This window comes from Erythrolamprus reginae, chromosome 1, assembly GCF_031021105.1.
Source record: "Erythrolamprus reginae isolate rEryReg1 chromosome 1, rEryReg1.hap1, whole genome shotgun sequence".
NCBI lineage: Eukaryota > Metazoa > Chordata > Lepidosauria > Squamata > Dipsadidae > Erythrolamprus > Erythrolamprus reginae.
In genome coordinates, this window is record NC_091950.1 from 418,559,901 (window position 1) to 418,577,591 (window position 17,691).

The window sequence follows — 17,691 nt, forward strand, 5'->3', positions numbered from 1 at the left end:
GAGGAATGTAACAATTCTAGCGCGGCCGGTAACCTTATCCAGATGGACGGCCCGTTTCTTTGGCACATCAACCGGCCTTTCCCCCCGCTGACTGGCAGCTCCTGAAGGGGTTGCATTGATGTCCCTTCTAGCCTGCATTGTCATTTTTTAACGGCAGACAAGCTCCAGTGGGAGCGGGTGGCAATTTGAACCCGTTTTTCCATAGAGCCGAGGCGAAGAGATAGTTGATCCTGACTATTGTAGCATAACGCGCCCAGTGACTTAGCATTTGCTTACGGGAGGGATAATCTTACTGATTACAATTAAGAGGACGGGGAAGGGGGAATTTGGACAGTAATGGTGTGTGTCTGTTTCTCCGTATTGCTGTGACTTTTTTTTTTTTTAAATGCCGGGGAAGGCAATGTCATCTCCCTGTCATTGTCCCTGTTATTCTTGGCTTTGTAAGGTTCACAGATCGGAGTGAATGCTGGAACTTCGGAAAGGGAATGAAATAAAAGTAACTTGGTTCTAAATGGAATAGAATAGAATAGAAAAGAGCCGGGGTGGCGCAGCAGGTAGAGTGCTGTACTGCAGGCCACTGAAGCTGATTGTAGATCTGCAGGTCAGCGGTTCAAATCTCATCGCCGGCTCAATGTTGACTCAGCCTTCCATCCTTCCGAGGTGGGTCAAAGGAGGACCCAAATTGTGGGGGCAACATGCTGGCTCTGTCTAAAAGTGCTATTGCTAACATGTTGTAAGCCGCCCTGAGTCTAAGGAGAAGGGCGGCATAAAAATCGAATGAATGAATGAATGAATGAAGGAACGAACGAACAAACAAACAAACAAATAAATAGATAGAATTCTTTATTGGCCAAGTGTGATTGCACACATAAGGAATTTGCCTTTGGTGCATATACTCTCTGTACATAAAAGAAAAAGATACATTTATCAAGAATCATGAGGTACAACACTTAATGATTGTCATTAAGTCTGAGGCCGGTTGGGGGAAAGATCAGAAGCAACGTGAGAAAATATTATTTTACTGAAAAAGTAGTAGATGCTTGAAATAAACTTCCAGCAGACGTGGTTGGTAAATCCACAGTAACTGAATTGAAACATGCCTGGGATAAACCTATATCCATCCTAAGATAAAATACAGGAAATAGTATAAGGGCAAACTAGATGGACCATGACTTTGGGCCAATCACTAAGAGATGGTGAGTTGTAATCCCATCTTAAATGTGAAAGCTGGCTGGATGACTTTGGGCCAGTCACCAGGAGACAGAGAGTTCTAGTCCTACGTAGCTATGAAAGCAAGCCAGGTGACTTTGGGCCAATCACTAGGAGACAGTGAGTTTTAGTCCTGCCTTAGCCATGAAAGCTGGCTGCATGACTTGGGTTCAATCACCAGGAGATGGAGAATTCTAGCCCCATCTTAAACCATGAAAGCCAGCTGGGTAACCTTGGGCCAGCTACTTTCTCTCAGCTGTAGGATGGAGGCAGTGGCAACCCAATTCTAAAAAACCTTGCAAAAAAGCTGCAGTGATTTCTTCAAAAACTGGAAAGAACTAAACAGAAGGGGGAAGGATCAATTCATGCTTAATAGAATATTGAATTGAAATTTTAATTCCTCTTTGAAAAGTTGCAGTCACATAAAAAGGAACTTTTTCTAGAAAGGGGGGAAAAGATTGCCCAATGAATACCTTTAAATGGGATTTTGTTTTCCCCCCAGTTACAGCCTTCCAGTCCCTGCACGACCTGTTCCTGCTCCGTCATCGAGCAAAACGCCAAAAACGCTGCTGAGGCCAAGAAGGAGAATGGAGGGAAGCCACCCATCCCCAAAATATTTTTCGGCACCCGAACTCACAAGCAGATAGCTCAGATTGTGAAGGAGCTGCACAGGACGGGCTACTCCAGCGTTCGCATGACCATTCTGTCAAGTAGGGAGTATTCCTGTGTCCATCCGAAGATCTCCCGAGGCAGCAGCAAGAATGAAAAGTGCGCAGAGTTGCTGGAAGGAAAAGAGGTGAGTGGTTTCAGAATAACAGAGTTGGAAGGGACCTTGGAGGTCTTCTAGTCCAACCCACTGCTGAAGCAGGAGACCAGATACAGGTTGTTGTCACTTACAACTGCAATTGAGCCCAAAGTTTACGTTGGAAAGTGAGACTTTTAGTTACGTGAGTTTTGGCCCCATTTTATGGCTTTTCTCGTTGCATTTGTTAAGTGAATCACATGATTATTAAGTGAATTTGGTTTCCCCCTTGACTTTGCTTGTCAGAAGGTCACAAAAGGGGATCACATGTGGTCTAAAGTCACCTTTTCCAGTGCTGTTGTAACTCCAAAGAGTCACTAAATGAACTGTTGTAAGTCGAGGACTAGTTGCACTATTTCAGTCCAAAGGTTAAGGTTAATGACCATTCGAAGTTACAGTGGCACAGAAAAAAGTGATTTGTCGACCGTTTTTCCTGAAATTTGCTGCATTCGAATGGTCGCATGATCAAAATTTAGATGCTTGACAACAAACTCAATCGAGCTGCAACGACTCTGGCATAAGCCAGTGAAAGTGGTCCCAGTGGTACTTGGCATGCTGGGCGCAGTGCCAAAGGATCTCAGCGGACATTTGAAAACCATCGGAATGGACAAAATCTCCACCTGTCAATTGCAAAAGGCCGCTTGACTGGGATTGGCACACATAATTCGCCACCACATCACGCAGTCCGAGGTGCTTGGGAAGCGCCCGACTGGTGATGAAATACGAAATCCAGCATAGTGATCTCGTTTGCTGTGTTGTACTGACATAATAATAATAATAATAATAATAATAATAGTAGTAGTAGTAGTAGTAGTAGTAGTAGTAGTAGTAGTAGTAATACTTGTACATGAAGGTGTGTGGTTGTTCCTTAACGTTCCTCAATTGTCTGGTTCCAGGGTGTGTCTTGTTCCTTTTATCATGGAGCCCACAGGCTTACTGAGCATCTCTCCATACCGTCTGCGGAGAGAAAACGGCAGGCTTGGGATTTAGAAGAGCTGGTGAGCTTGGGAAAGAGATTCCGATCCTGTGCCTATTTTGCAGCTCGCGAGCTCATGGCGTACGCCGAAATTGTGTTCTGCCCTTACAACTACCTTTTGGATGCCCAGATAAGACAAACCGTAAGTACGAAGATCTTCCATCGATTCTGTTTCTCACAGATCCAAGCCAAGCCAGTCAGAAACAAGGTACACCGTTGGTAGAGCAATTCTCTGAGTCTGCGGAGAGGGGCGGCATACAAATCTAAATAAATAAATAAATAAATAAATAAATAAATAAATTCTCCTTTACTGGTCTCTCTACCGTGTTTCCCTCAAAATACGCATGTTTAAATTCATTTTGTGTTAGCAAAAACTTCAGAAGAGAAGGATTTAGGGGTAGTGATTTCTGACAGTCTCAAAATGGGTGAACAGTGCGGTCAGGCGGTAGGAAAAGCAAGTAGGATGCTTGGCTGCATAGCTAGAAGTATAACAAACAGGAAGAGGGAGATTATGATCCCGCTATATAGAGCGCTGGTGAGACTCCATTTGGAATACTGTGTTTAGTTCTGGAGACCTCACCTACAGAAAAGATATTGACAAAATTGAACGGGTCCAAAGATGGGCTACAAGAATGGTGGAAGGTCTTAAGCATAAAACGTATCAGGAAAGACTTAATGAACTCAATCTGTATAGTCTGGAGGACAGAAGGAAAAGGTTGGACATGATCGAAACATTTAAATATGTCAAAGGGTTAAATAAGGTCCAAGAGGGAAGTGTTTTTAATAGGAAAGTGAACACAAGAACAAGGGGACACAATCTGAAGTTAGTTGGGGAAAAGATCAAAAGCAACATGAGAAAATATTATTTTACTGAAAGAGTAGTAGATCCTTGGAACAAACTTCCAGCAGACGTGGTAGATAAATCCACAGTAACTGAATTTAAACATGCCTGGGATAAACATAGATCCATCCTAAGATAAAATACAGAAAATAGTATAAGGGCAGACTTGATGGATCATGAGGTCTTTTTCTGCCGTCAGTCTTCTATGTTTCTATGTTTCTATATGACCTACTCCAAAAGTAAGCCCTAGCTTGATTTTTGTACACATGTGCCCAGTATAAGCTCTACCCCAAAATAAGCCTTAATTAATTAAGAATACGCCCAGTCCTTGGTGCTCTCTGAGTTTGTTTTGTTTTATTAGACTTGTATGCCGTCTCTCTCCGAAGACTCTTGCAGACATTTCATTACCCAACTAGGTAATATCATCAGTGATAAAGGGGGAAGGATTTGCGGAGAGGACAAAGGAAGACATTGGGGTTCTGGGTGATCTCTGTGCTTGCTTGTTTTCTTACAGACATTTCATTAATAATTTAATAATAATAATGATAATAATAATGATAATGATAATAATAATAATAATAATAATAATAATAATAATAATAATAATAATAATTTATTAGATTTGTATGCCGCCCCTCTCCGAGGTAGCATCATCGGTGCTACATTAGAAACATAGAAACATAGAAGTCTGACGGCAGAAAAAGACCTCATGGTCCATCTAGTCTGCCCTTATACTATTTTCTGTATTTTATCTTAGGATGGATATATGTTTATCCCAGGCATGTTTAAATTCAGTTCCTGTGGATTTATCTACCACCTCTGCTGGAAGTTTGTTCCAAGGATCTACTACTCTTTCAGTAAAATAATATTTTCTCATGTTGCTTTTGATCTTTCCCCCAACTAACTTCAGATTGTGTCCCCTTGTTCTTGTGTTCACTTTCCTATTAAAAACACTTCCCTCCTGGACCTCATTTAACCCTTTAACATATTTAAATGTTTCGATCATGTCCCCCCTTTTCCTTCTGTCCTCCAGACTATACAGATTGAGTTCATCAAGTCTTTCCTGATACGTTTTATGCTTAAGACCTTCCACCATTCTTGTAGCCCGTCTTTGGACCCGTTCAATTTTGTCAATATCATTTTGTAGGTGTGGTCTCCAGAACTGAACACAGTATTCCAAATATGGTCTCACCAGCGCTCTATATAGCAGGATCATAATCTCCCTCTTCCTACTTGTTATACCTCTAGCTATGCAGCCAAGCATCCTACTTGCTTTCCCTACCGCCTGAGTACTGTAATATTAAGTACTGTAATATTGAAAGTAGAATATTGATTTTAAAGAAAATCAATTTAAGATGTTTTATAGATGGCACCTTCCACCATATAGAATTTCTAAAATGTTTCCATCTGTATCGCCTATTTGTTGGAAATGTAAAAAAGAGGTTGGCACATATTATCATGCATGGTGGACCTGTTCGGAGACAAAAATATTTTGGAATAAAGTAGAGAATTGGATAAATGAAATAACAAAGGAGAAGATTAAAAAATCTCCTGAATTTTTCTTATTGGGTATTTCAAATATAAAGTATAAAAAAGAAATTTACTATTTAATAATACACATACTGGTAGCGGCACGAATAGTATTTGCACAGAAATGGAAAGAAAAGACGATACCGAAAGATACGGAGGTATTCAAAAAAATTATAGAATGTGCAGAATTAGACATGATGACTAAACGTTTGAATAACCAAACCGAAACGGAATTTTACAAAATATGGGATAAAGTATATGATTGGTGGAATGTTAAAAATAGTATTAAAAATTAAATATATAAGAATAAATGACTATTTGAAAAATTATAAGACAGAATTAAATAGTTTATATGATAACTAACCTAGAAGCTTTTATTTTGTTCTCTTTTTGTACTACTAATAATTTGTTTATTGCTCTTTATATATATATATATATATATATATATATATATATATATATATATATATATAAGTGTATCATTTTTTTAAAAAAACATAAAGAAATTTGATCAATAATTTTAATCCTAAAAACATAGAATTAAATTTAATGATAATGTATTTTGCAAGTGTGGCATTTCTGCCTAGATCTGGTAACAGTTAGAGTTTTTTATATTCTGTATTAGTTAGACCTACGATAAGCGGAGCAATGGTAGCTCCTTAAATGTTCAATGTTGTATGTTTTTGTTTGTCCTTTAAAAAAAAAAGAAGAAAAAAAAGAAAGTACAACGTGGAATTATAACAAGGCCACGACTACAGTTTCATTTAAAATGTCAAAATAAAAACCAAGTTATTTGGAGGAGGGAGATGCTTTTGCTAACTGATAAGCGGATTGATCTCAATCTTTGCAGATGGAAATTGAGTTGAAAGACCAGGTGCTGATTCTAGATGAAGCTCATAATATCGAGGACTGTGCACGAGAGTCAGCCAGCTACAGTGTGACGGAAGAACAGCTCAAGTTCGCTCGAGAGGAGCTGGACATTATGGTGAACCACCACATTAGACCAAACGACCACCAGCCCTTGCTTGGTGTGTGCTGCAGTCTGACAAAGTAAGTGAAAACCACTCAGCAGTGTAGTGAAAATGGGCTTCCGGACTTTGAGGTGGAAATGATTGTGCTACTGGTGGTCATCAATGGATTATGGGGGTCATAAAAAGGCGAATCCCAGCGACCGATAAAGTCCAACAGAGTTGGCCTTCTCCGGGTCCCGTCGACTAAACAATGTCGTTTGGCGGGCCCCAGGGGAAGAGCCTTCTCTGTGGCGGCCCCGGCCCTCTGGAACCAACTCCCCCCGGAGATTAGAACTGCCCCCACCCTCCTTGTTTTTCGTAAACTACTCAAGACTCGCTTATACCGCCAGGCATGGGGGAGTTGAGACACCTTTCCCCCAGGCTTTTTTATACAGTGGTACCTCAAGATACGAACCCCTCGTTTTACGAACAACTCGTGATACGAACCCGGGGTTCAGAAAAATTTTGCCTCTTCTTACGAACTTTTTTCGAGTTACGAACCGGCGTTCGGAGACTGCTGGGAAGCCGCGCGGCTGTTTTAAAAGGTGACAGCCGGGCGGCGGGGCTTCCCAGAAGCCTCCCGGACGCCGGTTTGTAACTCGAACAAAGTTCGTAAGAAGAGGCAAAATTTTTCTGAATCCCGGGTTTGGTTCGGGAGGTTGCTGGGAAGCCCCCCAGCCTGGCTGTCACCTTTTAAAACAGCCGCGCTGCTTCCCAGCTGTCTCCCGAAGCCGAACGCGGAAGTTCGGCTTTGGCGTTCGGCTTCAGGAGACAGCTGGGAAGCGGCGCGGCTGTTTTAAAAGGTCGCAGCCGGCCTGGGATGCTTCCCAGCACCCCCCTGAACCCCGAACCCGGGTTCGGGGGGGTGCTGGGAAGCCCCCCAGGCCGGCTGCGACCTTTTAAAAGAGCCGCGCCGCTTCCCAGCTGTCTCCTGAAGCCGAAGGCGGAAGTTCGGCTTTGCCGTTCGGCTTCAGGAGACAGCTGGGAAGCGGCGCGGCTCTTTTAAAAGGTCGCAGCCGGCCTGGGGGGCTTCCCAGCACCCCCCCGAACAGCTGCGACCTTTTAAAAGAGCCGCGCCGCTTCCCAGCTGTCTCCTGAAGCCGAACGCGGAAGTTCGGCTTTGCCGTTCGGCTTCAGGAGACAGCTGGGAAGCGGCGCGGGTCTTTTAAAAGGTCGCAGCCGGCCTGGGGGGCTTCCCAGCACCCCTCCGAATCCGGGTTCGGGGGGGTGCTGGGAAGCCCCCCAGGCCGGCTGCGACCTTTTAAAACAGCCGCGCCGCTTCCCAGCTGTCTCCCGAAGCCGAACGCCAAAGCCGAACTTCCGCGTTCGGCGTTCGGAGACAGCTGGGAAGCCGCGCGACTGTTTTAAAAGGTCGCAGCCGGCCTGGGGGGCTTCCCAGCACCCCCCCCGAAGCCCCCCAGGCCGGCTGTCACCTTTTAAAACAGCCGCGCGGCTTCCCAGCAGTCGCCGAAAGCTGTTTTTTTGCGGGGGGTTTTTTGGTTGCACGGATTAATTGACTTTACATTGTTTCCTATGGGAAACAATGTTTCGTCTTACGAACCTTTCGTCTTACGAACCTCCTCCTTGCACCAATTAAGTTCGTATCATGAGGTATTACTGTACTTTGTTTGATGTTTGGTATGAATGTGCTGTTTGGTTTTTTAAATAATGATAGGGTTTTATATGTTTTTTAATATTAGATTTGTTCTACTACTATTTTGTTTTTATTACTGTTGTGAGCCGCCCCGAGTCTTCGGAGAGGGGCGGCATACAAATCTAATAAATAATAAATAATAATAAAGATGAAACCATAATAGATACACGCCAGTTGCCAAGTATCCAAATTTTGGTCACATGACCATTTTTAGGCTGCAGCTGTGATAATAACAATAACAACAATAGAGTTGGAAGGGACCTTGGAGGTCTTCTAGTCCAACCCCCTGCTTAGGCAGGAAACCTTACACTACTTCAGACAGATGTTTATCCAACATCTTCTTAAAAACTTCCAGTGTGGATGCATTGATAACTTCTGGAGGCAAGCTGTTCCACGGATGAATTGTTCTAACTTTCAGGAAATTTCTCCTTAGTTCTAAGTTATTTCTCTCCTTGATTAGTTTCCATCCATTGCTTCTTGTTCTACCCTCAAATACTTTGGAGAATTGTTTGATTCCCTCTTCTTTGTGGCAGCCTCTGAGATATTGGAACACGGCTGTCATGTCTCCCCTGGTCCTTTTCATTCAACTAGCCATGCCCAATTCCTGCAACCGTTCATCGAATGTTTTAGCCTCCAGTCCCCTAATCATCTTGGTTGCTCTTCTCTGCACTCTACCTAGAGTCTCAATGTCACCGTTTCTTGCCGTCCGGCTTGGTTTTCTCCCTCTGAAAAAGGCAATACTGTTTCCATTGAGATTTCTCTCCAAACAGGAGATTCTTTTTGCATGTCAGCGTTGCGTATCTCTTGCGCTTTTGCTAGCCTTAGAAACATAGAAACATAGAAGACTGACGGCAGAAAAAGACCTCATGGTCCATCTAGTCTGCCCTTATACTATTTCCTGTATTTTATCTTAGGATGGATCTATGTTTATCCCAGGGATGTTTAAATTCAGTTACTGTGGATTTACCAACTACGTCTGCTGGAAGTTTCTTCCAAGGATCTACTACTCTTTCAGTGAAATAATATTTCCTCACGTTGCTTTTGATCTTTCCCCCAACTAACTTCAGATTGTGTCCCCTTGTTCTTGTGTTCACTTTCCTATTAAAAACACTTCCCTCCTGAACCTTATTTAGCCCTTTAACATATTTAAATGTTTTGATTATGTCCCCCCCTTTTCCTTCTGTCCTCCAGACTATACAGATTGAGTTCATGAAGTCTTTCCTGATACGTTTTATGCTTAAAACCTTCCACCATTCTTGTAGCCCGTCTTTGGACCCGTTCAATTTTTTCAATATCTTTTTGTAGGTGAGGTCTCCAGCCTTGAAAGTGTAGAACTTAGTTCTTTATCAGACATGGTAGAAATTGATAAATCTGAGAGACAGAATTTTTTCTTTTTCCCAGGCATATCAAACCTTTAGAGATTATTATTTTTAGGCTTAAATAAGTGAACCATCCTCTGCTACCATGTCAGGTCGATGGATAGAAGCCTCAATCATTTTTAAAAATAAATATATCTTGTTTAAAAATGATTGAGGCTTCTATCCATCGACCTCCGGAGTTAAGGTCCTAACAGATTTTAATTTCTGTGACACTCAACACCTTTTTTTGCATTGTGGTGACCAAAACGGAATGCAGTATTCCAAGTGTGGCCTTAAGTGGGAGGACCAATTAAAGGTCCGCTATTAACAAAAATAAACAGAAATATTTCCTGTCGTTTTACAGTTGGTTAAGGGGCGCCTGCAGTCAGCTGGTCCAGAGCGGCTACGAGACCTCGAGTAAAGTCTGGAATGGAAGTCAGATGGTGACCGTTTTCGACGAAATTGGAATAACGGATGCTATGGTTCCCATTTTACAGGTAGGAATTTTTAACCATACATGAAAATCAGTTTGAAGATGTCACCTTCAAAGCTGTTTGGAACTCAGTGGTAAAAATATCACGTGGGTAGTCCTTGACTTAAAGTGCTTTGTTTAGTGACCATTCGAAGTTAGAATGGCATTGAGAAATGTGACGTGACCATGTTTCTGTTCTGTTGAGCTCTCTGGTAGAATCCTCCCGAAAATGCACAGATACAATTTCAGACACACACACGTTTGAAAATTCAAAACAATGTTCTTTATACCGAAAATGCAAATAAACGAAGCACTCTTTTTGTATAGCAAAGAGCACTGGTCTCCAAACAAACTGGTAATTTGTACAAGTCCCTTATCAGTTTTGTGATGCTTAGCTTGCAGCTGTGAGGCAATTCACAGTCCTTCTTCTTTCACAAAGTGAAACACACTTTGCTCTGGTTTAGTTTCAAAGCAGGGAAAAGTCAGCACACAAAAGGTCAAAGTCAGCAAAGCAGTCACGAAACACAACGATCAGATAATCCTCCACAATGGCCAAACCCACAGGCTGCTATTTACAGCAGCCTCACTAATTACCACAGCCCCACCCAACCACAGGTGGCCTCATTTTCTTTGATAATAACCTCTCAGTTGTTGCTGCCTATGCATCGCTCTCCTCGTGCGTGGCTGTATCATTAACTCTTGTTCCGAATCCAAGGAGGAGCTAGATAATTGATCTCCTTCTGAGCTGTCTGCCACACTCTCCTCCTCCCTGTCACTCATGTCTTCTTGTGCGGAGGAGCCTTCATCATCAGATTCCACTGGGAGCAAAACAGGCCTGCAGCATGTGGATGTCTCCCCCACATCCACAGTCCTTGGGGCAGGAGCTGGGCCAGAGCTAACCACAACATGTTTCATATTTATTTATTAGATTTGTATGCCACCCCTCTCCGAGGATATAGCATACCCATGATCAAAATTCAGATGCTTGGCCACCTGCATGTACTTACCATGGTTGTCATGTCCCGGGGCCATGTGATCACATTTTGCGAAGCTTCTGACAAGCAACGTCACAAGGGGAAGCCTGATTTGCTTAACAACCAAGTTATTAACTTATCAACTGCAGTGGTTCACTTAACAGTTGCGGCAAGAAAAGAAAACTTACTTAACAAATTTCTCACTTAACAACGGAGATACGGGGCTCAATTGAGGTTGTGAGCCGAGAATTACTTGTATTGACATTCAACTGGCTAAAAGTGGTGTAGGGTTTCCTGCCTAAGCAGACTTCCAAGGTCCCTTCCAACTGTGTTATTATTATTAATATTAAAACAACAAACTCTAGTCACCTAGTAATTGATTCATTAATTAAGGTAACAGAAGTGAATATTTGTAGCTCAGGGTTTCTTTTGTTTACCTTATTTCCTTGTATCCCATCGTTTTTATTTTTTACAAGTAACTCAAGGCGGTGAACATATTGAATATTCCTTCCTCCTTCTATTTCCCCTTTTTCTGGTGTCAATCTTCTATGTTTCTATATTTCTAAAACAACCACCCTGTGAGGTGAGTTGAATCTGTAGGGTTGAACTGTGGGGTCCTTGATGCTGTTTTAGCTTGGTTGTTTTCCTGCATATTTTTCATTACCCAATTGGGTGACATCAATGATAGAAGGGAATGGGGTTATATTAACAACCTGCTGATTGGATATGGTGATATACTAGCAACCATCCCTGTCAGTGTTGGCAGGAGTTTTCTTCAAAAGCAAGAGCAAAACACCTCCTTTTTAAATGCACAATTGTGCCATTCTTGTTATTTTGAATACAGTGAAAACAGAAAGATTCCATCCCCAATGGAATAATTATGTGGGTTCTTTAAAGTCCCTGTTTTAAATAGGAATAGAATAGAATATAGACTAGAAGAATAGGAAAAGAATAGATTAAGAGTAGAATAGTAGATAGGATAGAACAGAATAATGGAATGGAATGGAATAATGTAATGGAATATTTATTTATTTATTTATTAGATTTTATTTATTTATTTATTTATTATTTGGATTTGTATGCCGCCCCTCTCCGAAAACTCGGGGCGGCCCCTCTCCGAAGACTCGGGGGGGGGCTAACAACAGTATAAAAAGACAATGTAAACAAATCTAATATTAAAAATAATCTTAAAAACCCCAATTTAAATAACCACTCATACATACAAGCATACCATGTATAAATTCTATAAGCCTAGGGGGAAGGGAAATTTCAATTCCCCCATGCCTGACGACAGAGGTGGGGTTTAAGGAGCTTGCGAAAGGCAAGGAGGGTGGGGGCAACTCTGATATCTGGGGGGAGCTGGTTCCAGAGGGCCGGGGCCACCACAGAGAAGGCTCTTCTCCTGGGTCCCGCCAAACGACATTGCTTAGTCGACGGGACCCGGAGAAGGCCAACTCTGTGGGACCTAACCGGTCGCTGGGATTCGTGTGGCAGAAGGCAGTCCCAGAGATATTCTGGTCTGGAATAGAATAGAAATTAGGATGGAATAGAACAGAAGAGAACAGAATAGAATAAACAGAGTTGGAAAGAACTTTGGAGGTCTTCTACTCCAACTCCTTGTCCAGGGTTGGTCCAATCACAGTTTCTGGAGGCAAGCCATTATACTGATTAATGTTTCTCATTGTCGGGAAATTTTTCCTTAGTTCTAGGTTGCTTCTCTCCTTGCTTAATTTCCACCCATTGCTCAGGTGGCTTGGAGAATAGCTGTCCCCTCTCTTTGTGATAAATGTTTTGCTCTTTTCTAGAAACATCTTCAAGCTGTGCTCGAAAAGGAAGTAAAGTTTCCTGGGGTTGAAAAAATGGTTTCCATCCCAGTTATAAGTCCTGCAACTCAGGCTGTCCTAAAAGGTCTATTTATGGTCATCCAGTATTTGTTCAAAGACAATCACAGGTCGGTAAAGCTCTCACTGCCATTCTTCTTTCTCCAATGTACCAATTGTGGTCCTCACTGCAAATGACATATATTTCGGGGATTTTTGCTTCTCCTTAGGTTTGCTGATGATTACCGTATCGCCCTGCAGCAAACCTTCACCTGGGTAAATGAAAATCCACCTGACACGCTGGATATGAACGGTTTCTTGGTCCGTCCCAAGAAAAGATTGCGACACAAAACAGCCGTAAACAGCCTCAACTTTTGGTGTTTGAATCCAGCTGTGGTAAGCTGGTTAGATGTGATAAACATCTGCTTTTCTTTTGAAGACGTTTTGCTTCTCATCTAAGAACCGTCTTTGGCCTATGGAATTCCCTTCCAGAAGAGGTCGTGACAGCTGTCAGCCTGGATAGCTTCAAGGCAGGATTAGACAGATTCATGGATGCCAAGTGTATCATAGGTGGTTATTGAAATGGATGTCCATGTGCCGCCTCTATGTTGGTTGAGGCAGGCAGGATTCCTTTGTATTGGATTTTATTGTATATTGTTCATGATTGTTGTTAGCCGCCCCGAGTTTTCGGAGAGGGGTGGCATATAAATCCAATGAAACTTGAAACTTTGGGTCCCATTTGTTGGGGGTCAAGGGAAAGGGAGGGTCTTGCCTTCTCTTTCTGCTCAAGAGCCCCATGGACAATTGGTGGGCCACTGTGTGACACAGAATGCTGGACTCGATGGGCCTTGGCCTGATTCAGCATGGCTCTTCTTAGGTTCTTGTGTCTTCAATTGTTCTTCAACTCTTACTGTCAGAGTGAAACGTCTTCAAAAGAAAAAAACAAAGTCCAGTTGCCTCCTGGGGAAAAAATGACCTTTGGGACAACTGCCTTGTTTAACAATGAAAATTCTGCTTTCTACTGTAGTCAGTTGAGGACTACCTGTAGCCCCACATTTTGGGATGTTAAGGATGACAAATTTAATAAATAATAATAATAATGACAGCGACAAAGGCTTGAAATGTTTTTCTCTTGCTTATTCTCCGTAGGCCTTTTCCGATGTAAGCAGCGTGGTCCGATCTATCGTTTTAACCTCGGGAACGCTTTCTCCCATGGATTCCTTTTCATCCGAGCTCGGGGTAAACTTTTCCATTCAGCTTGAAGCGAACCATGTCATTAAAAACTCACAGGTAAGCACCCTACCTTTGCTAAGGAGTGTGCAGCGTGATCTCTGAGTTTTCAAAGATACATGTTCACAGAGGAAACGTGGAGTAGTAGTAGATAGCCCAGAGATACGAGTAATAGTTCAGTAATACAAGCCACATTCATTAAGTGTATAAAATATTATTTACTTTGGCAAATATCTTACTCAAGAACAGTCCTAGTCATACACAGTTAAATCAGTCAATACATATACAATACTATAAGTCTCACGTGTTCATCTTACAAATACATAAACCAGTAGTTAACACACATTTTCTACTACAGCAATCACAGAGAACATAATAGAAATAGCAGAGAATAGCTGAGAGAGAGTGACTTACGCTTCTGGCTGCCTCTTAGGGCAATCGGTAGCACTAGCTCTTTATTATTATTTATTATTTGGATTTGTATGCCGCCCCTCTCCGCAGACTCGGGGCGGCTCACAACAAAGTGAAAACAATTTACAACAAATCTAAATTACTATTTAAAAATATTTAAAAAAAACCATTTTCTAAACACACATACATACAAACATACCATTCATAAATTGTATATGCCTGGGAGAGATGTCTCAGTTCCCCCATGCCTGACGACAAAGGTGGGTCTTAAGGAGCTTACGAAAGGCAAGGAGGGTAGGGGCAGTTCTAATCTCCAGGGGGAGTTGGTTCCAGCGGGTCGGGGCCGCCACAGAGAAGGCTCTTCCACTGGGGCCCGCCAACCGACATTGTTTAGTTGACGGGACCCGGAGAAGGCCCACTCTGTGGGACCTAATCGGTCGCTGGGATTCGTGCGGCAGCAGGCGGTCTCGGAGATATTCTGGTCCAGTGCCATGAAGGGCTTTAAAGGTCATAACCAACACTTTGAATTGTGACCGGAAGTTGATCGGCAACCAATGCAGACTGCGGAGTGTTGGTGAAACATGGGCATACCTAGGTAAGCCCATGACTGCTCTCGCAGCTGCATTCTGCACGATCTGAAGTTTCCGAACACTTTTCAAAGATAGCCCCATGTAGAGAGCATTACAGTATTTGAACCTCTAGGTGATGAGGGCATAAGTGACTGTGAGCAGTGAGTCCCGGTCCAGATAAGGCCGCAACTGGTGCACCAGGCGAACCTGGGCAAACGCCCCCCTCGCCACAGCTGAAAGATGGTTCTCTAATGTGAGCTGTGGATCGAGGAGGACGCCCAAGTTGCGTCTTAAAGCAATAGTGTTCTAATACATGTAAGCATACATTGTTGTCTCATTCTATATATTTCCAAACCCAACTACCGTGTTTCCCCGAAAATAAGACACTGTCTTATATTAATTTTTGCTCCAAAAGTTGTGCTACGTCTTATTTTCGGGGGGTGCCTTATATTTCTCAAATAAGGCAAATTCACAGGCAGAAAAGCTGACACCCCCAAAGAAAGTGTACCGTACGATACACTGATTACGGTACGATACCTGTCAGTATGGCACCCACACACACAAACGACGGCACTTATATGGTACAACAGTGTACTCCCGCTATTGCAGCTTCCGGCCACCAGAGGAACTACAGTCTACGCACTGTAGTGGAGACTGTAATGGCGGTGAGACAGCAGCAGACTGTGTCTGCTGTACTGGACGGTACAAAGCAATGGAAGGGGTCAGCATGGGACGCCACATTATTACGGTACCAATATGAACAGGTTTGAATGGTACCGTATGTTTTTCCACCGTACCGTGTGTAAACTTGACTATGCCTTAAAGGGGGGTGCCTTATATTAGCAAATTCTGCAAAACCTCTGACATGCCTTACTTTCAGGGTACGTCTTATTTTCGGGGAAACAGTTTAGTTATCTACGTAGTACTAACATCCTTCAGCAGCCAATTCCCTCTGATATTAAGGACATTAGGAAGGCTTGGATGTTAATTTTTTTTAAAGTACTGTACAACTGCGGAGAGCGGTGGCATACAAATCTAATAAATTATGATGATGATGATGATGATGAAATTTACAACAGGCTGTTTAGTGATTGCTCAAAATTATACGTACCCTCCCCATGGACTGCTTTCGATCTGGATTTAAAGTTCTGATGGCCTGCTCCTCCCCCCTCCCCCATAGTCACATGGTCCCCTTTTAAGGTTCTCAACAACCAGGCTGTGTTTATGGCTCTTCGCAATGTCCCTTATTTTTATCAGAAATTGGCCTTTCCATCTGATTTCCAGCAAAAAAAGAAAAAAAGACCACTGCAGACAAGAGCCATGGGGCTTATTTAATAACTGTTGCTGAAGGGAAAAAAATGGTTGTAAAATCAGCAATGTCACATGGTGACCCACTTAACGACCGGTATGACTTTGCAATCATAATTCCCGGTGCAATTAGCGGTTGTACGTAGAAAGCTAGCAATATTTCCAATACAGGGTACAGATAATCCTTGACTTATGACCACAACTGAGCCCCCAATTTTTGTTGCTAAGTCCGACATTGATTCAGGGAGCTTTTGTCCTGGTTTTGTTCTGCCGGCGTGTCCCAACCGCCTGTAATTACAGGGTAATTAGTCCAAACAGATACACATCATACGATAGAAGGCAAACAATAGGTCTTTGTCAACAGAAAAGCAGACAAAACTCCCTTTTTAAATGTCAAAGGGATTTTCTGGTACAAACAAGGCACAGGTTAAATGCAATCCAATTTCTCACCCAGTAACTGGGAAATTGAGTCCAATTCCAAAGTCCAGAAATTCCACACACAGTCTTGAACAGGGAAACAGCAAACCACGATCTTGACGAAACTATGAATCAGATAAACTTCCACGAGGCTAAACCAGCACGCTGCTCTTTTTATCTGTAGCGCTAATTACAGCAGCCCCATCCAACCACAGGTGGCCTCACTTATCTCCTGTAATAATCCTTCAGTTGTTCTCTCCTATGCATCACTCTACACATGCGTGGGTCCGTCATAAGTTCTTGTTCAGAATCCAGGGATGATAAGGATGATTGATCTCCTCCTGGGCTGTCTGCCAAACTCCCCTCTTCCCTGTCACTCACGCTTCCTTTGTCAGAGGAGCCTTTGTCGGCAGATTCTATCGGGAGCAAAACAGACCTGTGGCATGTGGATGTTTCCCCCACATCCACCTCCACATTCCTTGGGGCAGGAGCTGGGCCAGAGCCAACTACAACAGTTTTTATGACCTTTCTTGTCACAGTTGTTAAGAGAATCGTTGCAGGTGTTAAGTTAGTTAAACATTTGTTAAGTGACTCCGGCTTCCCCATTGATTTTGCTTGTCAGAAGGTCCCCAAAGAGGATCACATGACCCTAGGACACTGCCTCCATCATAAATACAAGCCACTTGCTAAGTGTCTGAAGTTTGATCGCGTGACCATGGAGATAATGCAATAGTTGTAAGTGTGCAAATGGATTTTTTCCCCAGTGCTGTTGTAATTTTGAACACTCACTAATGAATTGTTGTAAGTCAAGGACTCTTTTCATCATCATCTACTTTTAATGATCCCGTAATCCTTTACACCTCTGAGCCAGAGCACCACTCATTATAAGTCAAGGATTATGTATACTTTATTGGATGAGGTGCATCATTTCCTTTTAAATACTGCTACATTTGCTCTTTTGTTCATCCTGGAAATTCCTGAATAAGCTTCCTTACTGTTGTGGTTAGCTCTGGCCCAGCTCCTGCCCCAAGGACTGTGGATGTGGGGGAGATATCCACATGCTGCAGGCCTGTTTTTCGCCCCCCTCCCACCCAGTGGAATCTGATGATG

At 42.8% G+C, this 17,691-nt stretch overlaps 1 protein-coding gene across 2 annotated transcripts in view; it reads left to right on the forward strand.

Annotated features, from left to right (window-relative positions):
- Positions 1–17,691, forward strand: part of BRIP1 (BRCA1 interacting DNA helicase 1) — a 149,760-nt gene that overhangs the window by 46,651 nt on the left and 85,418 nt on the right. For both annotated transcript variants that reach the window (XM_070735298.1, XM_070735299.1), the window contains exons 7-13: positions 1,712–2,005; positions 2,908–3,129; positions 6,209–6,408; positions 9,745–9,877; positions 12,632–12,777; positions 12,877–13,042; positions 13,796–13,936. In XM_070735298.1, the coding sequence (XP_070591399.1) occupies positions 1,712–2,005; positions 2,908–3,129; positions 6,209–6,408; positions 9,745–9,877; positions 12,632–12,777; positions 12,877–13,042; positions 13,796–13,936 (1,302 nt within the window). The remainder of the gene's footprint in view (positions 1–1,711; positions 2,006–2,907; positions 3,130–6,208; positions 6,409–9,744; positions 9,878–12,631; positions 12,778–12,876; positions 13,043–13,795; positions 13,937–17,691) is intronic.